At 47.2% G+C, this 25,896-nt stretch overlaps 1 protein-coding gene across 1 annotated transcript in view; it reads left to right on the top strand.

Moving 5' to 3' along the window:
- The window catches only part of LOC140426523 (uncharacterized), a 210,174-nt gene that overhangs the window by 26,988 nt on the left and 157,290 nt on the right, over positions 1–25,896 (top strand). The window contains exons 6-11 of the mRNA XM_072511403.1: positions 2,956–3,210; positions 9,551–9,811; positions 9,927–10,187; positions 13,728–13,988; positions 14,225–14,485; positions 20,251–20,511. Coding sequence (XP_072367504.1) covers positions 2,956–3,210; positions 9,551–9,811; positions 9,927–10,187; positions 13,728–13,988; positions 14,225–14,485; positions 20,251–20,511 — 1,560 coding nt within the window. The remainder of the gene's footprint in view (positions 1–2,955; positions 3,211–9,550; positions 9,812–9,926; positions 10,188–13,727; positions 13,989–14,224; positions 14,486–20,250; positions 20,512–25,896) is intronic.

The following is a 25,896-nucleotide window of genomic DNA, read 5'->3' as shown; positions in this document are numbered from 1 at the left end:
TACCTCGGAAGAAGAGTCCCCATCTAGCATCCTCTCCGCCACCGTAATACTGCTCTTGACTAGCAGCGCCACACCTCCCCCTCTTTTGCCTCCTTCTCTGAGCTTACTAAAACACCTAAACCCCGGAACCTGCAACATCCATTCCTGTCCCTGCTCTATCCATGTCGCCGAAATGGCCACAACATCGAAGTCCCAGGTACCAACCCATGCTGCCAGTTCCCCTACCTTGTTTCGTATACTCCTGGCATTGAAGTAGACACACTTCAAACCACCTACCTGAACACTGGCCCCCTCCTGCGACGTCAAATCTGTGCTCCTGACCTCTATACTCTCATTCTCCCTTACCCTAAAACTACAATCCAGGTTCCCATGCCCCTGCTGCATTAGTTTAAACCCCCCCAAAGAGCACTAACAAATCTCCCCCCCAGGATATTTGTGCCCCTCAGGTTCAGATGTAGACCATCCTGTCTGTAGAGGTCCCACCTTCCCCAGAAAGAGCCCCAGTTATCCAGAAATCTGAATCCCTCCCGCCTGCACCATCCCTGTAGCCACATGTTTAAATGCTCTCTCTCCCTATTCCTCATCTCACTATCACGTGGCACGGGCAACAACCCAGAGATAACAACTCTGTTTGTTCTAGTTCTGAGCTTCCGTCCTAGCTCCCTGAAAGCCTGCCTGACATCCTTGTCCCCTTTCCTACCTGTGTCGTTAGTGCCAATGTGGACCACGACTTGGGGCTGCTCCCCCTCCCCCCTAAGGACCCGGAAAACACGATCCGAGACATCACGTACCCTTGCACCTGGGAGGCAACATACCAAACGTGAGTCTCTCACGCTCCCACAAAATCTCCTATCTGTGCCCCTGACTATAGAGTCCCCAATTACTAATGCTCTGCTCCTCGCCCCCCTTCCCTTCTGAGCAACAGGGACAGACTCCGTGCCAGAGGCCCGTACCCCATGGCTTACCCCTGGTAAGTCGTCCCCCCCACAAGTATCCAAAGCGGTATACTTGTTTCTCAGGGGAACGACCGCAGGGGATCCCTGCACTGACTGCTTTTTCCCAGTCCCTCTTAGTTACCCACCTATCTCCAATCTTTGGTGTAACTAATTCCCTGAAGCTGCTATCTATGACCCCTTCTGCCTCCCGAATGATCCGAAGTTCTTCCAACTCCAGCTCCAGTTCCCTAACTCGGTCTTGGAGGAGCTGGAGATGGCAGCACTTCCTGCAGGTAAAATCAGCAGGGACACTAACTGCATCCCTCACCTCAAACATCCTGCAGGAGGAACATTGCACTCCCTTCCCTGCCATTCCTCTAACTTTCTACCAAGATCTGGCTAACAACTAAATTAAATTTTTTATAAAAAATAATAATAATATAATAAAATATGGTACTTACCTCAGACCAATGGGTTTTATTATTAGGTTAGAGGAAGAGGGCGGGTGGGAGACACTACACGTGTAGTGTCTCGGGTTTCCTCTCCTCCAGAATTTATTGGTGAGGGTCTTCCCAGACGTCCGCGGGTCGACTTCCTGTTCCCGCCTAAAACACTAATTTTAAAAAAAAAAATTCTCAGCTCCTGCTGAAATTGACTAACCAGCCAGCTCCACTCCCGCCGAAATCGACTGGCCTGCCCCTGCAAAGACAAGTGGACAGGACAAGGACAGACTTACCTCCCAGCAGCCACTTCCGCACTGCTCCCGCTGAAACTGACTCACCAGCTGTTCTCCCGCTGAAATCGACTGGCCTGCCCCTGCAAAGACAAGTGCTTTTAAAGGACAGACTTACCTCCCAGCAGCCACTTCCGCACTGCTCCCGCTGAAACTGACTCACCAGCTGTTCTCCCGCCGAAATCGACTCATGGGTGGAATCTCACCAGAAAATGGTGGAAGTCTCCAGGTGCACAACCCAGTTTTCTCACGTAATCTTGAGACTCTTTACCAAAAGAAACTGAGTGAGTGTGGTTTCCACCACCATTCTGGTGGGGCGGGGTTTCTTGGAACTGGCTCCAAACAGATCGGAGTGCCATCTTTAAAGGGCATCCCAACCAGTGCTGCAGCTGAGCAGCCCCCAGCCCACATCAGAGGGGTCTCGGGGGCTCCCTCACTCCACCTTCCTCCCCTCACCGGCAACCCCACCCCCCTCCTCCCCACCGCACATCAACACCAGCCCTCCCCCCCACCACCACTACATAGAGTCATAGAATTTACAGTGCAGAAGGAGGCCGTTCAGCCCATCGAGTCTGCACCGGCCCTTGGAAAGAGCACCCCTACCCAAGCCCACACCTCCACCCTATCCCCTTTATCCCCGTAACCCAGTAACCCCACCTTTTTGGACACTAAGGGCAATTTTTGGACACTAAGGACAATTTAGAATGGCCAATCCACCGAACCTACACATCTTTGGACTGTGCGAGGAAACCGGAGCACCCTCTAGGAAGGATCATCAAGACATTCAGGAGATAATGGAATAATTCACAAGATAGTGAAATACTCTGGCAAGAGAAATCACAGATGGTTAACACGACACCCTCATATGTAGTTATCTTTGTGATATATCATAAATATTTTATCAATTTAAAATAATACATTTACAAAATGAACACTTAACTAGTATCAGATGCAATCAAAATACAAGAAAGCCATCTTCCGAATGATTCACCAAATGTTCACCAAAATTGGACAATTCAATTGATTTCGTTTACTCTACTGAGGAAGAGTACCAGCGTCAGATTGCTTTTTCAGGTACACTCCTTCCTTGAACTGCTAATTTCCATAACAAAGTGAAGCAATTCACCCACGGAGAAAGGGTTCAAACAAAATTATAGCTCAGTGCTCTTGAATGGGAATCTGCAGGAATTGTTTATTTTCGGAGTTTGGCATCAAAGGAAACCATTGAAACTTTGTACAGATATCATTAATTTACGACACCCCATTTCTCTTTCCTCCTCCCAAAAGTTCCATGTCCCCCTCAGAACGTGCACGTTGATATTGACACTGTCACTGCCTTTGTAACATGGGAGCCGGGTAATCTCACAGTGTCGTACACTGCAACAGCAGAGGGGAGTGATGGACACACAGCCACCTGTACCACATCAGAAACACACTGTCTAATCCCAGACCTTCACTGCAGCCAAATATACAGCATCTCTGTACTCGCATTTGGTGAAAACTGCAGCAGCATCCAAGGCTCCAGTTACGATATTCGGACAGGTAATGTAGAAAGAAAAAACTTGACTTTATAAAACACCTTTCATTTTCTGAGGGAATCTTGAAATAGTTCAGTCAAGAGATTACTTTTGAAGTGTGTCAGCAAACCAGGCAATCGATTCACTCACTGCAAGCCCTCGAAACAGAGGTTGAAATGAGTGAGAAGTTCATCTGTTTCAAGTCGCCTCATTGGGGGATGAATGCTGGTGAGGACTTCTCCCTTCTCCCCTTAAGAAAAACCTGCTGACAGAGCTTTCAACTGGGTTAGGTGTGAGTCTCATTGGGAAAACAGCAGCTGAACAACCAGCACTGCCCTCAGCCAGGATTACATGATGTGGAGATGCGGCGTTAGACTGGGGTGAGCACAGTAAGAAGTCTATAGCAGGGTTAGAGTGATAGGGGACTCAATCGTAAGGGGAATAGACAGGTGGTTCTGTGGACGCAATCGAGACTCCAGGATGGTATGGTGCCACCCTGGTGCAAGGGTCAAGGATATCTCGGTGCGGCTGCAAGCCAATCTGGGGGGGGGGAGGGTGAACAGCCAGCTGTCGTGGTGTACGTAGGCACCAACGATATAGGTAAAAAATGGGATGAAGTACTACAAGCTGAATTCAGGGAGTTAGGAGTTAAACTAAAAAGTAGGACCTCAAAGGTAGTAATCTCAGGATTGCTACCAGTGCCATGAGCTAGTCAGAGTTGGAATGTCAGGATAGATAGGATGAATGCGGGCTCAAGAGATGGTGCAAGAGGGGGATTCAAATTCCTGGGGTATTGGAACCGGTTCTGGGGGAGGTGGGACCAGTACAAACTGGATGGTCTGCGTCTGGGCAGGACTGGAAACGATGTCCTAGGGGGGGTGTTTGCTAGAGCTGTTGGGGAGGGTGTAAACTAATTTGGCAGGGGGATGGGATCCAATGTAGGAGGTCGGAGGGAAGTAAAACGAGGCCAGAAACAAAAAGCAGTAAGGGGGAAAGTGTAAGGCAGAGAAGCTATCGTCAAAAAGCAAAAACGGTCACATTACAGAGTACAGTGACTGAGGAGAGTGTGAAAAGGGAGGTGGCCAATGCAGGATTGAGGGTGTTGTACCTAAATGCGCGCAGTGTACGGAACAAGGTAAATGAGCTTGTTGCGCACATTGAAATTGGCTGGTACGATGTTGTGGGCATTACAGAGACGTGGCTGCAAGGGGATCAGGGCTGGGATCTAAATATCCAATGATATATGTCCTATCGAAAGGACAGGCAGATGGGATTGCATTGTTAGTAAGGAATGAAGTTAAGTCGATAGCAAGGAGCGATATAGGATCAGAAGGCATAGAATCTCTGTGGGTAGAGTTGAGGAATCGCAAAGGTAAAAAGACCCTGATGGGAGTTATGTACAGGCCCCCTAGCAGTAGTCAGGATGTGGGGCAGAAAATAAATCAGGAGATAGAAAAGGCATGTAATAAAGGCAATATTACAATAATCATGGGGACGTCAATATGCAGGTGGACTGGGAAAATCAGGTTGGTAGTGGATCCTAAGAAATGGAATTTGTGAACTTTCTAAGAGATGGTTTTTTGGAGCAGCTTGTGACAGAGCCTACTAGGGAACAGGCAATTCTGGATTTGGTGATGTGTAATGAGGCGGACTTGATTAGGGAACTTAAGGTGAAGGAACCCTTAGGGAGCAGTGACCACAATATGATAGAATTTACCCTGCAGTTTGAGAGGGAGAAATTGCAATCAGATGTAACGGTATTGCAATTAAATAAGGGTAACTACAAAGACATGAGGGAGGAGCTGGCCAGGGTTGATTGGAGAAGGAGCCTAGCAGGGAAGACAGTGGAACAGCAATGGCAGGGGTTTTTGGGGGTTATTAGGGAGGCACAACAGAAATTCATCCCAAGGAGGAGGAAACATGCTAAGGGGAGGACAAGGCATCCATGGCTGATGAGGGATGTCAAGGACAGCATAAAGGCTAAGGAAAAATCATACAAAGTGGTGAGGATTAGTGGGAAACCAGAGGATTGGGAAGCCTTTAAAAGCGAGCAGAGGACAACTAAAAAAGCAATTGGGGGAGAAGATGAAGTACAAGTGCAAGCTAGCTAGTAATATAAAGGAAGATAGGAAGAGATTTATTCAACATATAAAAGGTAAGAGAGAGGCAAAAATAGACATTGGACCACTACAAAATGTGGCTGGAAACAAAGAAATGGCAGACGAACTGAATAGTTACTTTGCATCAGTCTTCACGGTGGAAGACACCAGTGGGATGCCAGAGCTCCAGGAGAACCAGGGGGCAGAGGTGAGTGCAGTGACTATTACTAAGGAGAAGGTTCTGGGGAAACTGAAAGGTCTGAAGGTGGATAAGTCACCTGGACCAGATGGACTACACCCCAGGGTCCTAATAAAGATAGCTGAAGAAATTGTGGAGGCATTGGTGATGATCTTTCAGGAATCACTGGAGGCAGGAAGGGTCCCAGAGGACTGGAATGTGGCTAATGTAACACCACTGTTTAAGAAGGGAGGGAGGCAGAAGTCGGGAAATTATAGGCCGGTTAGCCTCACTTTGGTCATTGGTAAGACTTTAGAGTCTGTTATTAAAGATGAGATCACGAAGCACTTGGAAGTGCATGATAAAATAGGGCTGAGTCAGCCCAGCTTTGTCAAAGGGAGGTCGTGTCTGACAAATCTGTTAGAGTTCTTTGAGGAGGTAACAAGGAAGTTAGACAAAGGAGAACCAGTGGACGTGATTTATTTAGATTTCCAGAAGGCCTTTGACAAGGTGCCGCATAGGAGACTGTTAAATAAGTTAAACGCCCATGGTGTTAAGGGTAAGATCCTGGCATGGATAGAGGGTTGGCTGACTGGCAGAAGGCAAAGAGTGGGGATAAAGGGGTCTTTTTCAGGATGGCAGCCAGTGACTAGTGGTGTTCCTCAGAGGCCTGTGCTGGGACCGCAACTTTTTACAATATACATTAATGATCTGGAAGAAGGTACTGAAGGCACTGTTGCTAAGTTTGCAGATGATACAAAGATCTGTAGAGGGACAGGTAGTATTGAGGAAGCAAGGGGGCTGCAGAAGGACTTGGGCGAGCTAGTAGATTGGGCAATGAAGTGGAAAATGAAATACAATGTGGAAAAGTGTGAGGTTATGCACTTTGGAAGGAGGAATCTAGGCATAGACTATTTTCTAAATGGGGAAATGCTTCGGAAAGCAGAAGCACAAAGGGACTTGGGTGTCTTTGTTCACGATTCTCTTAAGGTTAATGTGTAGGTCCAGTCAGCAGTTAAGAAGGCAAATGCAATGTTAGCATCCATGTCGAGAGGGCTAGAATACAAGACCAGGGATGTACGTCTGAGGCTGTATAAGGCTCTGGTCAGACCCCAATTGGAGTATTGTGAGCAGTTTTGGGCCCCACATCTAAGGAAGGATGTGCTGGCCTTGGAAAGGGTCCAAAGGAGGTTCACAAGAATGATCCCTGGAAAATAGAACTTGTCGTACGAGGAACGTTTGAGGACTCTGGGTCTATACTCGTTGGAGTTTAGAAAGATGAGAGGGAATCTTATTGAAACGTACAAGATACTGCAAGGCCTGGATAGAGTGGACGTGGAGAGGATGTTTCCACTTGTAGGAAAAACTAGAACCAGAGGACACCATCTCAGATTAAAGGGACGATCCTTTAAAACAGAGATGAGGAGGAATTTTTTCAGCCAGAAGGTGGTGAATCTGTGGAACTCTTTGCCGCAGAAGGCTGTGAAGGCCAATTCACTGAGTGTCTTTAAGACAGAGATAGATAGGTTCTTGATTAATTAAGGGATCCGGGGTTATGGGGAGAAGGCAGGAGAATGGGGATGAGAAAATATCAGCCATGATTGAATGGCGGAGCAGACTCGATGGGCCAAGTGGCCTAATTCTGCTCCTATGTCTTATGTATTATGGTCTTATGGTCTTACAACCCTGAGGAAGGATCTGTGCTCCGAAAGCTAGTGATTTGAAACAAACCTGTTGGACTTTAACCTGGTGTTGTAAGACCTCTTACTAGGATTACATGAAAACAGTGGGAAATGACCAACCAGCCTATAGTTACGGTTGTTATGGCGATGTTACCCCATGGCCAGATAATCACTAACAATGGTGTCTCTGGTAACCCCCAAGGATCAATCTTTGGTCCCTCCTCCTATTTCTCAACCATATGCTGCCAAATTGTGACATTTGAAGGCACAGTATTAGTTTTCACATTTATGTTGATGACACCTAACTGTACCTCACCAACCCCTTTCCCAACTCCTCCACTGTTGCTAAATTATCAGATTGCTTAGTATGGATATGCAGACATTTCCTCTAATTAAATATTGGAAAACTGAAGCCAATCTGATTCACACTCCAAACTTCCCTAGCTTTTGACTCCATCCCTCTCCCTGGCAACAATCTGAAATTAAGCCTGTCAGTTTACAACCTTGTTTTCACATTGGAACCCAAATTGAGATTCTGACCCCTTATTCGAACCACCTCTAACTTCGCCTCTTTCCACCTACCTTGACTTTGCCTCTGTCTCAGCTCATCTGCTGGTGAAACCTTCATCTTATTCTACCTCTAGATTCAATGACTCCAATGAACTCCTGGCTGGTCTCCCACATTCTATCCTCTGTAAAGTCATCCAAAACTCTGCTGCCCGTGTTATAACTTGCAGCAAATTCCATTCTCCCATCACCCCTGTGCTCATTGATTTTAAAATTCTCATCCTGTTTTCAATCCCTCTATGGCCTTGCCCCTCCCGATCTCTGTAAACCTCTCCAACTCCACAACCCTTTGAGAGATCTGCAATCCTCTAATTCGTGTGGATTGTCAATCATAATGGCTCTGGTATTGATGGCGACGCCTGGTGTTGTCTAGGCCCAAAGCTCTGGACCCTACCCCTTATGCGGTTCAATGCCATACTCCATTTTATAATGCTCCGATGAAATGCCGTGGGATGCTTCATTACATTAAAGGCGCTATATTCACATTTGTTGTTGATCTGTTTATCGGGTTCTATGATGTACTTAACATCTGGGCTGCTATCTGTGGAATGAGCTAGACAGAGTGCGAGCAGTGCTCGCTCCGACCAGCATCAGGTCATTGTCTAACTGAAGTGAATCCCAAAGGTTAGTTCATGTTTTTTGTGGGTTCAATAGAAGCAGGAATGGTTCTTGAGGCTCCACAAACCCAGTCTGAACCTTTATTATTTTGATTTACCCCATGTAATTTGGGGCAGCACGGTAGCCTTGTGGATAGCACAATTGCTTCACAGCTCCAGGGTCCCAAGTTCAATTCCAGCTTGGGTCACTGTCTGTGCGGAGTCTGCACATCCTCCCCGTGTGTGCGTGGGTTTCCTCCGGGTGCTCCGGTTTCCTCCCACAGTCCAAAGATGTGCAGGTTAGGTGGATTGGCCATGATAAATTGCCCTTAGTGTCCAAAATTGCCCTTAGTGTTGGGTGGGGTTACTGGGTTATGGGAATGGGGTGGCAGTGTTGACCTTGGGTAGGGTGCTCTTTCCAAGAGCCGGTGCAGACTTGATGGGCCGAATGGCCTCCTTCTGCACTGTAAATTCTATGACTCAAAACTCTCTCATGCACTATAAATGCAGTCCTTGGGCATCCATACATAATTAAACGGTCACTTATGGGAGGCATTACATGGATTCTCTTTGAATGCAAAAGCCAATTGGTAATGAGAAGTGGAATGGCCTACAAGACAGTGTTCTCATGTATAAGTATAAAGTGAGGGCCCTGTCTATTACAGCCACCTCTGACTGGCCAAAATGGCAGTTATCCAGGAGTGTCTACTTTACCAGATATCCCTATCAAAACTAAACTGGGACATGGAACCACAATCCTGACATGTTAAATAAACAGCACATGTACCTGCCTGCTGCCCTGGAGCTGCCATCTCCAGTGGGGTTCCAGGGTATCCCTGTACACAATGGCAGGAATGCAACCCCATGTCCACTGATTTCATCCCCATTCAGCCCACATTTCAGCAACTTTCCCTCACTGTGCCTAACAGCAAGAAACGAGGAATTTGGGGATCTGCATTATTCTATATCCACCTGACATCATTGATACAAATATTTAACATTCAGAGAAAATACTTGTAAACTTAAGAGGTCAAACTGGGTATAGGTCATACTGACCCAGAATCTTGAGCTGAAATTTGCTGGTCCTCGGACATAGCTTCTGTATTGAGTCACCACAATTATAAATATGAATGCTTTATCAAAGTTATTTAAGTTTCATGAGCTGCTGGAAAGGACCACTTGACCAAGACATTTTTTTACATGAACCTAGTGCATGTTGATGTTTCTATTTCCTTTTCCACAGCACCATGTTCCCCAAATGAAATCATTGTGAATGTGAACTGTAATTCTAATAGAGTCATAATATTATGGGAACGGACTCATGGAGCAGTGTCATATGATATAACTGCAGAAGGCAGTGATGGACATGCACAGTCATACAACACAGCTGAGACACACTATGAAGTTCTGGATTTACACTGTGGACAGACCTATAACATAACTGTAACAACACTCAGTTACAGTCGGACTGGCTTTTCAAGCACTTCTGTCCAAACCCGAACTGGTAAAGCTATTAATCCTTAAATAATATCACCCATAGAAATAATTTTACATTTATTTATTCGGTATGCTTACAGGACAGAGAGAGAGGATTGAAATTATTTGTATTTTCTAAATAGCACCGTGCATTCCTGAGAATCTAAAGGCTGAGCTGAACTGTGTTTCGAATACAGTATCCTTCTCGTGGGATGTCACGCAAGGAGCAAAGTTATACACTGTGACCGCTCGAGAGAGTCAAAGAGTCACCGCTTCATTCAAAACGAGCGATACAAAGGCTCAAATCCCACACCTGGAGTGTGGTGAATATTATGCAATCTCTGTTGTAGCAACAGACGACTTCTGCAAAAGTGCTCAGAGTGCAGTGGTGAATGTACATGCAGGTATTGCTCATTTCCATAAAACATTTTGTGGCATCTTAATAAATGCAATCTTGTTTTTCACAGGCACTATTTAAATGCACAGAATTTTAATGGGTTAATTTTGCTCTTGTGTGGGTTTCTGCATGGTGCAGGTTTAAATTGTTGGAAGGTGCACAGCTGGAATGACCCTGTATGCTACTGACGCCTTTTATCTGGCAAAGCTGTAGAAATGCATTGTTTATATGTGCAGTGTTTAAACAAGGTGCAGTGCTGGGAGCAGGAAATCACCTCAAATGTTGTTTCTCGTGGTCAAGGTGTAATGTTCAAGATATTCCAGCATAAACCTGTTCCACCTGGCCTGCTGTTCTTTAAGATCTGCTCGATCTTATGATTGGGTCTCAGGGGGGAATCTGTAATGCCTGAAACATGTAGGAGTTTTATAACCATCAACAGAAGGGTTGGGAAAGGTTTGGGATTATTTTCAGGTGCTCTAACTGTGCAGCAAGTCTCCAGTGCATCCAATGAAAGCTGACAACAAGGCCCAGCTACTCCCGCAGGTGCGAGGGTTTTTAAAAGGCTCATGCATATTGATGGTAAGTCTATTCAGCCTTTTAGCAACAATCTTGTAATTCTTTTATTTTAAAATCACATCTGGGTTTTCATGATTTTTTGTGTTGGATGCAATCATTTATTGATTTTGTCCAGGACTTTCTTCATTGTCAACAGAGGATTTGCCACCTGGAATTATTTGCTGAGATGCTTGGAGGGAAAAGGAGACATGTGAAAGCTTGCTAGTCAGATCAGGCTGTACAAGAGCAGCTCTGTGCTTTTCCACTTACACATATACCTCTGCGGGGAGAAGTAGCGAAGTTCACCTCGGCAGAGGTTTACAGTTTGGAATAATCATGCAAATTATATACTTGAGACACGTTGGAGAGCAGATTAGTGTTCGCATGCGAATATGACTCAATAGCCATGTAGAAGTATTGGGTTCCAATAACTGCTGACCAGGGACTAACAACATGTTTATTATCAGTAACCAAGCAGCTCTTACATGCTGTGCCCACTCTCCGGGAGAACCCCCGAGCACCCAACACATGGCCCACTTTTGTATCCAACGTCTATATGATCACCCAGTCTATATCTTCCCTGTTTAATTTGGGACAACCGATAATACTGAAGCATATTTGTGGATATCTTTTGCAGGCTGAGGAGTACAGCAAGGAGATCAGCATGGTCTCGTTTTTGTATGTTGTAGAACAATCACAAGTATGAACTATTAACAATACAATAAACAGGGTTAACAATGCAGTACTAATTACAACATGTAGAATACTGATTTGGTGCATTGCCTATCACGTCTCCTTCCCCCCTTTTAAAACGAAGTCCATTTATACACTAGTTCATCATATAGTCCTTGAACCTTGTGTTTGTTTGACTCAGGGACACTGAGCACATGATTGTACCAGTTGGCTGTGCTTGAATTGCCCTCGGGTTGGTATCTTCTGTGTGAATGGCATCAGGTGTCCTTGTGGCATACCCTGAGGCTGTAGGGTTTGCTGCGTTGGCCTCTGGAAGGGCCTCCATTTCCATTGGTGTGGAAGGCCTGGATTACACGCTGAATACATGGGGTATGTGGTGATTGATGGTGGCTCAGATAATTACAGGAGGTGATGCTAGTTTCATACGTACTGAGCACCAGTCCACATAGTTGTTTAGCTGCAGGGTATACCATCGCCAGTTTGTTGTGGCCACGTGTGGTCTGGATCATGACCATCTGACCAGATTCTAGAAGCACAAAGTGTGTGAGCATTTCATCAAGATACCTTTTTCCCCTTCGTCGCCACTTCATAGATGCAGAGATCCTCCAGTGTGATTTGAACAAGTGAGTGAATGGACAAATGAATGGCTGATGCGGTATAATTTGGTGAAATGCAAGGTTATCCACTTTAGTAGCAAAACAAGAAGGTAGACTATTATCTGAATGGCCATAAATTAGGAGAGCGGAATGTGCAACGAGACCTGGGTACCCTCATACACCAGTCACTGAAGGTAAGCATGCAGGTACGGTAGCACAGTGGTTAGCACTGTTGCTTCACAGCACCAGGGTCCCAGGTTCGATTCCTGGCTTGGATCACTGTCTGTGCAGAGTCTGCGCGTTCTCCCCATGTCTACGTGGGCGTTTCCTCCGGGTGCTCCAGTTGTACCCGAACAGGTGCCGGAGTGTGCCGACTAGGGGATTTTCACAGTAACTTTATTGCAGTGTTAATGTAAGCCTACTTGTGACACTAATAAAGATTATTATTATTATGAGGTATAGCAGGCCGTAAAGAAGGCAAATGCTAAGTTGGCCTTCATTGTGAGAGGATTCGAGTACAGGAACAGGGATATCGTACTGCAATTATACAGGGCCTTGGTGAGGCAACACCTGGAATATTGTGGGCAGTTTTGATCTCCATATCTGAGGAAGAATGTTCTTGCTCCAGAGAGAGTGCAGCAAAGGTTTACCAGACTGATTCCTGGGATGGCAGGACTGACATATGAGGAGAGATTGAATCAGTTAGGATCGTATTTGTTGGAGTTCAGAAGAATGAGGCGGGATCTCATATGCGGTTAGCACTGTTGATTCACAGCGCCAGGGACCTGGTTCGATTCCCGGCTTGGGTCACTGTCTGTGATGAGTCTGCACATTCCCCCCGTGTCTGCGTGGATTTCCTCCGGGTGCTCTGGTTTCCTCCCACAAATCCCAAAAGACGTGCCTGTTAGGTGGACAAAATCAAACATTCTGAATTCTCCCTTAAGTGGACCCGAACAGGGCGCCGGAGTGTGGCAACTAGGGGATTTTCACAGTAACTTCATTGCAGTGTTAATGTAAGCCTACTTAATTCATAGAATCATAGAATTTACAGTGCAGAAAGGGGCCATTCGGCCCATCGAGTCTGCACCAGCTCTTGGAGAGAGCACCCACTTAAGCCCACGCCTCCACCCTATCCCCGTAACCCAGTAACCGCACCTAACCTTTTTTGGACACTAAGGGTAATTTATCATGGCCAATCCCCCTAACCTGCACATCTTTAGATTGTGCAAGGAAACCGAAGCACCCGGAGGAAACTCACGCAGACACGGGGAGAACGTGCAGACTCCGCACAGACAGTGACCCAAGCCGAGAATCGAACCGGGGACCTTGGAGCTGTGAAGCAACTGTGCAAACCACTGTGCTACCGTGCAGCAGGATGAGACGGTAGATGCAGGAAGGATGTTCCCAATGGTGGGTGCATCCAGAACCAGGGGTCACGGTCTGAGGATATGGGGTAGACCATTTAGGACAGAGATGAGGAGTGATTTCTTCACCCAGATAGTGATGGGTCTGTGGAATTAGTTACCACAGAAAATAGTTGAAGCCAAAACATTGTATACTTTCAAGAAGCTTCTAGAATGACAAGTTCTATTGCAATTATTGATTATTTAGTAAACTTGCCTTTCCATTTATTTATTTGAACTTGTACTAATGATTTGATTCTGTCATCTTCCATCCATTTTAACTTTCAATCTTATTTGCAGTCCCTTGCGATCCACAGAATGTAGAAGTGAGGTTGGATTGTAACCTAAATACAGCTTTGGTCTCGTGGGACGACAGTAGAGGTGCATTGTTGTACACTGCCTTTGCTGAAGGGCCTGATGGGAACCTCACATCGTGCAGCACATCAGAAACATCATGTAGAACACCCGAGTTACTCTGTGGCCAGTTATATTCTGTGTACGTCACAGCATCTGACAGCACATGTAACCAATCTCAGAGTTCAATGGTTGAAGTCCAAACAGGTAATTTTTAATTAACTAGTGTATACACTTATAATAATACACAATATGTATCAGCCACCCGGAGGTCCCTCAGTTGATTCGCATCACCCAATATCTTCCATTAAGTGTATACTCTCAATCCTGCACATCTTCTCATGATATTAGGAAGAATGGAAATGGTATTTGTATATTCACATTGTTGAATCAAGTAAAAACTAACTGTGCCTTTATCCATCGTATTTCTCTGGTATCTTCAGCCCCTTGCAGGCCCCAGATTGTAAGTGCTTATTTGGAGTGTGCAACACACACGGTGTCAGTATTGTGGGAGCTGAGTGACGGTGCAGTGAACTACATCGCAATAGCAGAAGGAATGGAAGGAGACAGGTATTCATGCAATGCAACAGAAGAAAACTGTGAGATTGTGGACCTCCCATGCGGTCAGATGTACAATATAACTATACTAGCAATGGATGAGAATTGTTCCAGTTTACCAAGTCCAGCTTTTGAAATTCAAACAGGTAAAACCTTTGGTACACTTTTCATGAAAAATAAATAGAATAAAGTTCCTGAAAGAAAACTTAGAAATAGCATTATCAAACATGTATTAATAAACACCACCTTACATATTGCTAATTGCAAAATTAATCTTGGTTAAAACTCACATATCCAGGAGTTAATTTTCTCAGATGTTGATCAAATTGCCTCTTCTTTATGTATAAAGCTCACATTGGCACAAGGATTGGTGCCTTTTGGGCCATTGCAGGACACAGGCACAAGTACAGGTGAAAGTGGGAGCTGTACCCTTGGAACAATCTTCACCTGTACCATGCTGGGATCAGTATTCTGACAAGTCATATAGCAAAGATCGTGGAGAGGACTTGAAACTAAATAGTGGGAACAAGGGATCAAGTTTGGAAAGATGGGATAAATTAAATGGAGAAGGCAAGGCAAGAGGTAAGGTAGCAATAAGAGAAATGGTGATCAGAGCATTTCAGTAAGGGACACATGTACGAACCTAAGAGTACACCAACAGATATGGTTAGAGGTAATCTTACAGACGGAAGGAGGATTAATTTAAACAGCACTAATTTCTTCTCTCGCTACCCATTCATAAACAAAAAGGTGGGTTTCAATTTGTTTTCCTCCCTTTTTGTGTGATCCAATTTTCCATTAAAAACCCCACAGCAAACTCAAGATAGGATGAATTCAAAGGGTTAGTTAATTTACATATACTCAAAATGAGGGAAAGAGGGTTTATGACATCACTTTCACACTCAGACAGTAAAGGCAGTGATAAAGAAAAGAAGCTTTTACTGTAAAGATACCACAGGAAAAATAAATATTGGTTCACATGAGTTCCAGAGTCCAGAATCAAAGTCTCTAGAGAAATTATTTCACCGAGGTTGGCGGGTTAAAAACCAATGCTGTCGAATTCTCTGTTCCAGTAGTGTTTACTTCACAAGATGAGGGGCGAAATTCTCCGACCCCCCGCCGGGTCAGAGAATCGGCGGGGGCTGGCGTGAATCCCGCCCCTGCCGGTTGCCGAAGTCTCCGGCACCAGATATTCGGTGGGAGCGGGAATCGCGCCGCGCCGGTGGGCGGGCCCCCCCGCTCGATTCTCCGGCCCGGATGGGCCGAAGTCCCGCCACTAAAATGCCTGTCCCGCCGGCGTAAATTAAACCACCTACCTTACTGGTGGGACAAGGCGGCGTGGGCGGGCTCCGGGGTCCTGGGGGGGGCGCGGGCGATCTGGCCCCGGGGGGTGCCCCCACAGTGGCCTGGCCCGCGATCAAGGCCCACCGATCCGCGGGCAAGCCTGTGCCGTGGGGGCACTCTTCCCCTTCCGCCTCCGCCACGGTCTCCACCATGGCGGAGGCGGAAGAGACTCCCTCCACTGCGCATGCGCGGGAATGCCGTCAGCGGCCACTGTCGCTCCTGCGCATGCGCCGCCCAGAGATGTCATTTCCGCGCCAGCTGGCGGGGCACCAAAGGCCTTTTCCGCCAGCTGGCGGGGCGGAAATTCGTCCGGCGCCGGCCTAGCCCCTCAATGTTGGGGCTTGGCCCCCAAAGATGCGGAGCATTCCGCACCTTTGGGGCGGCGCGATGCCCGTCTGATTTGCGCCGTTTTGGGCGCCAATCGGCGGACATCGTGCTGTTTCCGGAGAATTTCACCCGAGATGAGCACACAGAGATGAAACAGTCTTGTAGGCCATGGTACAGAGTTTCCAACAGAGGCAGTGTAGATGGGGCCAGTTATTCAACCTGGGCAGAGCTTCTTTCTGTGTGCTGTTAGTCAGATGTTAAAGAGCAGACTGAGTCATACAGTTCAGCAAAGCTCTCACAGTTACCAAAATGGTAAAATGTGTTACAACGAGGTGAGGAGAGTTTAAAAATTACTCCCTGATTCTACCATGGCAGGTTTGACTGTAACAGGGTTTCTTTGTGTATTTAGAGAGGATGTGATTTGTTAATGCAGGAGTCCCACTGTATATGCTTCTGGATTGTAAATAATTAATCATACAAGTTTTCGGAGTTTAAACAAAGAACAAGATAAGCTCATTGAAACCACCTGAATTTTTTAAAAAAACTAGGTAAATCGCAACCACTGTCATACATCGCACACATTCCCTGGGCTCACTCACACACACATACACACATATACACACAAGTACAGATCGTGGGATAAGAGGATAGACTTAAAGATCTTGGGTGAGATTCTCTAGCCTCTCCACAACATTTTTCTCGGCGGTGGGAGGCAGCTCGCCATTGGTCAGTGGCAGGATCTCGTCTTGCTGCTGTCAATGGGATTTCCCATTGAATCCACCCCACGCCGGCAGGAAGCCCACCGCAGGGGTGCGCTGTCGGCACCACCTTTTACAGTTTGTAAACAAGCTAAAACAGAGGCGTGTATGGTTAGCTGTCCTCTGGTTGGTCTCAATGTGGTAATTCCACATTGTGGCCATTTTGTTCAGTTGTCTTTCTAGGTGTGGTTGTTTTCACATTTTATTCCCAAAAGACCTTGGTTTACAATAGATTTCTCTTCTCAGGATGGTTTCTTTGCAAATCTGGGGTCAAAACTTTAGAGCGAGATACAGGGGAAACAACTTCATTGCACCTTTTAATAAGCATTCTGGTCTCTGATCTCTCTGGCTTGGCAAAGAGTTCCTAAAGTCTTGCTGGCTGTATATTCCAGAGAAATTTGATTAATCCATGTCTACTGTCATCATTGTTTTTAGAACAAGTAATTGTACTTTGAACTCTCATCTCAGAAACATTTGTAAAAGTTTCTGGATAATGTAAATTCCAACAGCAGATGGAGTCTTTCATACACTCCAGGGGGTTTGAGTGCATGTTCCTTTGCATCCATTTGGGTGGAATGCAGTTTTTGATATTATAGCTGAGTGGCAGTCCTCCATTGTCTTAATAGGATTACAGTTTTTTTTAATCCAGTCAGAAAAAGAAGAATTTGAAATTGTGGACATGGTTCTCTGGTCTCCCTGCAGCATTTTTCTCGGCAACAGGAGGCAACCTGCCATTGGCTGGTAGCAGAACCTTTTGGTCCCGCTGCTGTCAATGGCATTTCCCATTGAATAATAATAATCATTTTTATTAGTGTCATAGGTAGGCTTACATTAACACTACAATGAAGTTACTGTGAAAATCCCCTAGTCGTCACATTCTGGCGCCTGTTTGGGTACACTGAGGAAGAATTCAGATTGTCCAATTCACCTAACAAGCACGTCTTTCGGGACTTGTGGGAATAAACCGGAGGAAACCCACGCAGACACGGGGAGAACATGCAGACTCCACACAGACAGTGACCCATGTCGGGAATCGAACCCGGATCCCTGGCACTGTGAAGCAACAGTGCTACCCACTATGCTACCATGCCGCCAATCCAACCCACCCCGCCAGGAAACCCATGTAACAAAAGACAGAACTAAAGGCCGCAGGATGACAAAATCTGGGGCCTGAGTATTCAAGAATACATTTAGAAAGAACAGGCTGCGGGGGAAAGGTGGGGGGTGGCTCTGTTAATTTAGGGTGACATTGGTACAATAGAGAGATGACCTAAGTTCTGGAGATCAAGTTAAAATGAGTTTAGGTAAAGATGAGAAATAGTAATGGGAAGAAGTCACATGTGGGAGTGGTTTATACGCCTCTGAACAGTAAGCATATTTTCAGGACGAGGTATATAGGAAAACATAATGAGTGCTTGTATGCTGATAATCATGGGTGGTTTCATTCTACATATATTAGACACAGTGATATCGACATATAAGATTGGCAAAGGCAGCTTGGATAATGAGTTTGTAGAGTGTTTTTAGGATAATGTTGGGAAAATTTCCTAGAGATTTGAGTTCTGAAGCCAAGGTTGTACTAAATCTGGCAATTTGCCGGATTAGACAGGATTAATTAATGACCTCATAGTGAAGGCACCCCTAGGTAACAATAACATAATATCACTGAATTTCACATTCAATTTGAAGGAGTAAAGAATGGATCAAAGACTCGTGTTTTCAACTTAAATAAGGGCAATTATGAGGGCAGGAAGACAGAGCCGAATAAAGTGAACATGTAAATTAGGGATAGGTCAGTAGAAGTGCAGTGACATATATTTAAGGAGATGGTTCAGAATAATCAGAAAACTCTGGTCAGGAATGTGGGTGAGATCTAGGGGCCCTGTTCGCTGCGGGTGCAAATCATGTTATGGCTGATAAATCTCACGAGAGGGTTTGCGCCAACGAGATCTCAGGTTGAGATCTTCCCCAACCCCCGCCGGTGATGTGTCAGGTGGTGAACCTCATTCCCATTAAGTTGAATAAATGTAACTATACTTAAACAGCTTTACACCATAGTGTACGCCCCCCCCCCTCCCCCACACCCCATAGCGTCCCCCCCTCCCCCATACCCCATAGTGTCCCCCCTCCCCCACACCCCATAGCATCCCCCCCTCCCCCACATCCCATAGCGTCCCCCCCCCTCCCCTCCCCATGCCCCCGGGCCCACAACGGCTGGTTTTCAAAAGCAAAACTTAAAACAATCATAATTACCAGGGCCCTGAGAAGACGATCAGTACTAAAAATCCCCAAACTAATTCACACATCCTTTCGAATTATGTTCAGGAGCAGATTATGGTCATATCCTGACTGAAGAAATAAATCGCTACTCGGGTATTATTTCGGATTTGGCTGCCCACATTTTGGCTATATTTTTTTGAGTGAATGTATTGGCTGATTGGCTGCGGCAAGCTACAGTTTGGCTTAACCGCATGTAAGAGAGCTGTTTACCGGAAGGCTCAGTGACATTGCACCTGGAGCTTTCAAGCTTACTGAACTAACAGATGACTAAAAAGATAAGAACTAAAAGTCACCAGGTCCTGATGGATTTCATCCCAGGGTCTTAAAATAAGTGGCTTCTGATTTAATAGATGCATTGGTAATAATAATAATCGCTTATTGTCACAAGTAGGCTTCAATGAAGTTACTGTGAAAAGCACCAAGTCGCCACATTGCGGCGCCTGTTCGGGGAGGCCGGTATGGGAATTGAACCGGCGCTGTTGGTCTTATTCTGCATTACAAGCCAGCTGTTTAACCCACTGGACGCCAAGCTAGAATTCAGATCAGGAGCCTGAATCTCCTTTCAGCAGGATTGCCTGGAGCAGTGTTGCAAACCTGCACCTTCTGACCCAGAAGTACTATTCCTAATACTGAGCCAAAGGTCTAGCAATTGAGAGTTGATTAACCAGTGTATTGTAAGATTACTGTACCAAGTATACAGAATGTAATGACTATTCATCCATTCATTGCAAGGCACTTGGAATACGGGTGAAGGAACCCATTATCAGGCCAGGGTGTATTTCTTTTCATTCTTGCCTTGCTTATATAATCCAAGTTTGCTTTCTACCCATTTTGTGTGCACATTTCCGCTTGCGAGCCAGGCCTGAGCCCATTATTTTTCTCTCACTTTTTTAAAACTCTTGGACCCTTTTCTTCTCTTGACTTCCTGTATACTCATGGAGCTCTCCTTCAGAAGCCTGGATAAAACTCATTTTTTAGACCAAGCTTTTACCAGGCCTAATTGCTCTACCTTCGCTCAGCATTAATTTTTTCTTTTACACCTCCATAAACCAGCTTGGTATGCTTTTTGTTTGTTAATCGAACTATGCACTTGCAAATAGTTATTGTTCTGTCAGTAAGATTACATATTAAACAATGTTTCATCTGCAACGTTAAATGTACAGTGGTGTAAGAATATTTTCCTGTGTCTTCTCCTCCTACAGTGCCTTGTATCCCACAGAATGTGGTCGCACACATCGACTGTGAAAGTAATAATGTGTCAGTGTTTTGGGATCCCAGTAACGGTACAGAGTCCTACCTTGTAACAGCCCAAGGAAACAGTGGTCATTGGGCCTCATGCAATGCAACAGACACAGAATGTGTGATCTCAGATGTGTATTGTGGACTGAGCTACTATATAACTGTGCAGTCAATCCGCATGCAGTGTAACAGCTCACAGAGCTCTGCTGTTACAGTGAAAACAGGTAATTCTAGACAAGAATTACGAGTAACAATTCTTTTTTTAATGTAAATTTAGCGTACGCAATTCTTTTTTCCAATTAAGAGGCAATTTAGTATGGCCAATCCACCTAAACTGCACATCTTTGGGTTGTGGGGGCGAAACTCACGCAAACATGGGGAGAACTCCACACAGACAGTGATCCAGGGCCGGGATTGAACCTGGGACCTCGGCACCGTGAGGCAGCAGTGCTAACCACTGCTCCACCGTGCTGCCCTGGAGTAAGAATTCTAAAATATATGCTGCTTACACATTGTATGGGGTGGGGAGGGCAGACGACTTGCTGCTCTGCAAGCGAAGTCAGCAGGAAGTTCACTCACTCCGCAGCTATAATGTGCTGTGGGTCGTCCAAATTGCCTGGCAATGGGACTTTTAATTCCACCCCTCACTGGGCGGGAGTCCCACCCTTGGGAGCTTTCAGCCATTCTGATTAATTGGAGCAAGGTAAGTCCAGTATGTTGGGCTGCGAGGGTTTGATTCATTTAGGGAGGTGCGGGCTGGGTGGTGGGCGAGTGGGTTGGGGTGGGGTTGGTAGTTTTTGGCAAGCAAGAAGTGATGCACTATCAATTACGACGAGACGAGAGTAGAGAGTAATCGAGGCTTTATTAAGCAGAGATGTGTTGCCTCCTGCAGCTGCTGCCGAAATGGCTGCAGTTCGGAGAGCGCACACATTTATACTCTGCCTACTGGGCGGAGCCAGCAGTCAGGGATCTACCCCCGTACCTGTAGTACAGGGGCCTTACCGTAATACCCTCGTATGCAGTGCAGTATATACAATATAATACAACAGTGGTGATTACCACAAGAAGCTAGGAAGTAAGGAGGGTACTATCTTGGGGGACTGACCACAATGGGGAAAGGACAAACCCCCTCCCCCTCCCAAGATAGAAAACCCTCCTCCTTCCGGCCCTTTTAAAAAGTTTTATTAAAAAATAGCCTGCCCACTCCTGCCTGTCTGTCCGCTCTATCTGTTGTGGACTGGGCAGCAAGGTATCAGGGTCAACTGGCTTGTTAATGAGTTCAATCGACTCTTGCTTATTTTGTTTTAATCTTTTTATTGGCATTTTCAACATTATGTACATTGACGTTCGTGTTTATTTATTGTACAGTGTAACACAAAAAGGCTTTTATCTTACTTTACTTTGTTTACATATTGCTGCCGTCTATTTCGGCGTGTCCTTCCCCCCCAGCCCCCCTTTCCCTAACCACTTCCCACCCCCCCCCTCCCCCCCCCCTGCCCACCCCCATTGCTATCCTGCCTAGTCGATGCAGGTTTTTTTTGGTGGATGAGTGGAGGGGGGGGGGGGGGGGGGGGTTCCCCCCGTGTTGTCCCTCTTTGCCTGTCTCAGACTCTCTGCCCCCTTTCCTTCCCTCCCCCTGGGTTCTGCACCCCTGGCGTTGCTCCTTGTCTTTTGTTTTTTTTCCCCTCTCTACTCCTTCCAGTTCCCCTTCTACTGGCTGGTCTGGCCTCAAACAGGTTTCGTTACAGGCTGACAAATTGCCCCAAGTATCCCGGAAGCCTTCCTCCGACTCTCGGATGGTGTATTTTATCTTCTCCAGGTGGAGAAATTCCGAGAGGTCAGCGAGCCAGTCTGCAGCTGTGGGTGGTGTTGCTGATCGTCGGCCGAGCAGGATTCTCCGGCGTGCGATTAGGGAAGCGAAAGCAAGGGCGTCAGCCCCCTTCCACATGTGTAGTTCTGGCTGCTCTGATACCCCGAAGATTGCCACATTTGGGCATGGCTTCACCCTCACCCCCACAACATTGGACATTGTCTCAGAGAAGGCTGTCCAGAACCCAGCAAGTTTGGGACAAGCCCAACGCCCCCCCCCCCCCCCCCCCCCCCCCCCCCGGCCACCGGATGAAGATCGGAATGGACCTAAACAGGAAGAGGAACCTTGGCAGTACGTTCATTTTGATCGTCTGCACTCTCCCCGCCAGGGAGAGTGGGAGTGTGTCCCACCTCTGTAGCTCCTTTTTCACTTCCTCCACCAGGCTGGTCAGGTTCCACTTGTGGATCTGTGTCCAGTCTCTGGCTATTTCGATCCCCAGGTAGCGGAATCTGTTTTGACCTATTTTGAATGGGAGTCTCTCCAGCTCTGTCCCTCCCCCATTTGGGTTCGCTGGGAATGCCTCGCTTTTGCCCAGGTTGAGTTTGTAACCTGAGAAGGTTCCGAACTCTTTCAGGATCTGCATGATTGCTTTCAGACCTTCCTGTGGCTTTGAGATGCACAAGAGCAGGTCATCCGCAGAGAGTGAGACTCTGTGCTCTCTGTCGTCTCTTTGGATGCCCTTCCAGTTTTTCGCACCCCCGTAGGGATATCGGCAGGGGTTTGATTGCTAATGCAACCAGGAGCAGGGACAGTGGGCATCCTTGCCTTGTGCCTCTCTGTAGCTGGAAGTATTCAGAGCTGGTGGTGTTAGTTCGAACGTTCGCCTTGGGAGCGTTGTACAGGAGACTCACCCAGGCGGTGAATCCTGCTCCTAGCCCAAACCGTTCCAGTACCACAAAGAGGTACTTCCATTCGACTCTGTCGAAGGCCTTTTCTGCATACAGGGAGACGATCAACTCTGGTGTTCTCTCCCCGGAGGGAGTCATTATTATGTTCATCAGCCGCCTGATGTCCACAGTGAGTTGCCTACCCTTGATAAAGCCCGTCTGGTCTTAAGCGACCATCTCTGATTCGGCATTCTCCAGCCAAGAACTTTGCATCCACATTTTCGCATCCACATTCAGCAGCGAAATGAGTCTATATGATCCACATTCCGTCAGGTCTTGGTCCTTTTTGGGTATCAGTGAGATTGTGGCCTGCGCTAGCGTAGGAGGCAAAGTGCCCCTTGCCAGCGAGTCTGCGAACATGTCCCTTAGATGTGGGGCCAGGGCCGGTGCAATGTTTTTGTAGAAGTCCACCGGGAACCCATTATGTCCAGGCGTTTTCCCGGCCTGCATGGAGCTGATGCTTTCCATGATTTCTCCTAGATCTATTGATGCATCCAGTCTGTCCTCCCACACAACTGGCATTTCCAGTCCGTCAAGGAACTGTTTCATCTCTGCGTCCCCATCAGTAGAAGGTCTCAAATGCTTGATTGACCTCTTTTGTTCCACTACCAGTTTGCCTCTGCCATCCTTTACCTGTGCTATTTCCCTCGTGGCTGTCTGCTTTCTCAGCTGGTGAGCCAGTAGACGGCCAACCTTTTCTCCATATCCATAAAAGGTCCCCATGTCTGGTGGAGTTGGTGCACTGCTTTCCTGGTGGATAGCAGGTTAAAGTCCATTTATAGATTTTTCCTCTCCACCAGCAGCTCTACTGTCGGGACCTCGGAGTATTTTCTCTCTACCTCCAAGATGGAGTCAATCAGCTGTTGCCTGGCCTCCCTCTCTTCCCTTCCTCTGCGTGCCTTATAGATTGTTATTTCCCCTCTGATCACGTCCTTCAGTGCCTCCAAGAATGTGGAAGGTGACAGTTCCCCGTTCTGGTTGTTAGTCACGTCGTCACCTATGGCCTGCGGTGTTTTTTGGCAGAAGGCCTTGTAGGCCGGGAGGTCCATGTCCAACCTCCTTGTGGGGTGCTGGTCGCGGCCCGTCTCCAACCTCACATCCACGTAGTGCGGAGCGTGGTCGGAGATGACTATCACGGAGTACTGCGCTACTGTAATTCCTGGAAGCACTGATTTCCCCACTGCAAAGAAGTCAATACCTTGTGCACTTGTGAAAAAAACGAGAATTCTTTTTCTCCCGGATGCAGGAACCTCTACTAGTCCCCGGCTCCATAAATGCTCCCACTTCCTTATCCATGCCTGTCTTTTTCCCCGTTCTGGGGTTTGATCGGTAGGTCAGCGGGTCCTGTACTCAGTTAAAGTCGTCCCGCATAATCAGTCGGTGCGTGTCAATGTCGGCGATTTCCGCTATCGTCTTTTTTATAAAGTCTGTGTCGTCCCAGTTGGGAGCGTGCACATTTACCAGTACTACCGGTGCCCCTTCCAGGACACCGCTGACCATGACGTATCATCTCCCTCGGTCCGTAACCGTCCTAGTCTCAGTGAATCTCGTCCTCTTGTTGATCAGTATGGCGACTCCCCTAGCCCTCGTCCCATAGCATGAATGGTACGTCTGTCCCACCCAGCCCTTCCTTACCAGTAATATGTCTGTAGCGCACAAAGACTCACGAGAGACGAATAGAGATGAAGTCGATGAGGCTTTATTAAGCGTGACTTGTTCCCCGCAGTTCAGCAACAGACTGGCCTGCGGGGGAGAACTCCTGGTTCTTATACTCCGCCTTCAGGGCGGAGCTAGAGATCAACAGCCAACCAGGACCCGGGATCTGTCAGCCAATGACATCACGGCTTCACAGTCCCACATGACCCCTAATGCATACTACCACATTCACCCCTTGTTAAAAATGAACCCGGCGGGGTGGTGCTTCGCATGGTGGTTGGGGTTTACAAGGCTGGTCCTGGGAGGAAAAAAACTTTTGCATGTCATCACAGTGCCCTACACTGGGCTATGTACAGGGTTTTTTGTTTTGAACTATTTACAGTATTCGTAAGAGGGAAAAAGGAAAAAAAATTCACGTTAAAGTCCACAACATTCTAGTGTTACACCGATGCCACGAGTCGGTCGGGCGGTCTGGTCGTCCTTGTCGATCGCCTCAGCCCCGGTGGTGGTGGTGCTTGTTCCAGTGTTGTCGTCTCCGGGAGCTTTACGGTTTCTGCTTCAGCTTCACTTCTGGTCGGACCTGGTAGGAGGACCGATCCTCCCGGGAAGGGGGCGGTCGCGGGGTGCGCCGATGGCAGGGAGGGGGTGATTGGTGTCGAGGGGGTGTGCGTGTTGCCGGCGGGCGCCAGATCTCGCCGGGAGACCATGTCCTGTCGGCCGTCGGGGTACTCCACGTAGGCGTACTGCGGGTTTGCGTGGAGGAGGTGAACCCTCTCGACCAACGGGTCCGACTTGTGCGCCCGCACATGTTTCCGGAGCAAGATGGGTCCTGGGGCCGCCATCCAGGTCGGCAGCGACGTTCCAGAGGAGGACTTCCTGGGGAAGACAAGGAGGCGCTCATGAGGCATTTGGTTAGTGGTGGTACACAGTAGCGACCGGATGGAGTGGAGGGCGTCCGGGAGGACCTCCTGCCACCGTGAAACTGGGAGATCCCTGGACCGTAGGGCCAGTAGGACGGTCTTCCAGACCGTGCCGTTCTCCCTCTCTACTTGCCCGTTCCCCCGGGGGTTGTAGCTGGTCGTCCTGCTCGAGGCTATACCCTTGCTGAGCAGGAACTGGCGCAGCTCGTCACTCATGAAGGAGGACCCCCTGTCGCTATGGACGTATGCGGGGCAACCGAACAGTGTGAATATGGT

This window comes from Scyliorhinus torazame, chromosome 7 (assembly GCF_047496885.1).
Source record: "Scyliorhinus torazame isolate Kashiwa2021f chromosome 7, sScyTor2.1, whole genome shotgun sequence".
Taxonomy (NCBI): Eukaryota; Metazoa; Chordata; class Chondrichthyes; order Carcharhiniformes; family Scyliorhinidae; genus Scyliorhinus; species Scyliorhinus torazame.
Note: the sequence above shows the minus strand (reverse complement) of the source record. Positions and strands in the feature narration are given on the sequence as shown.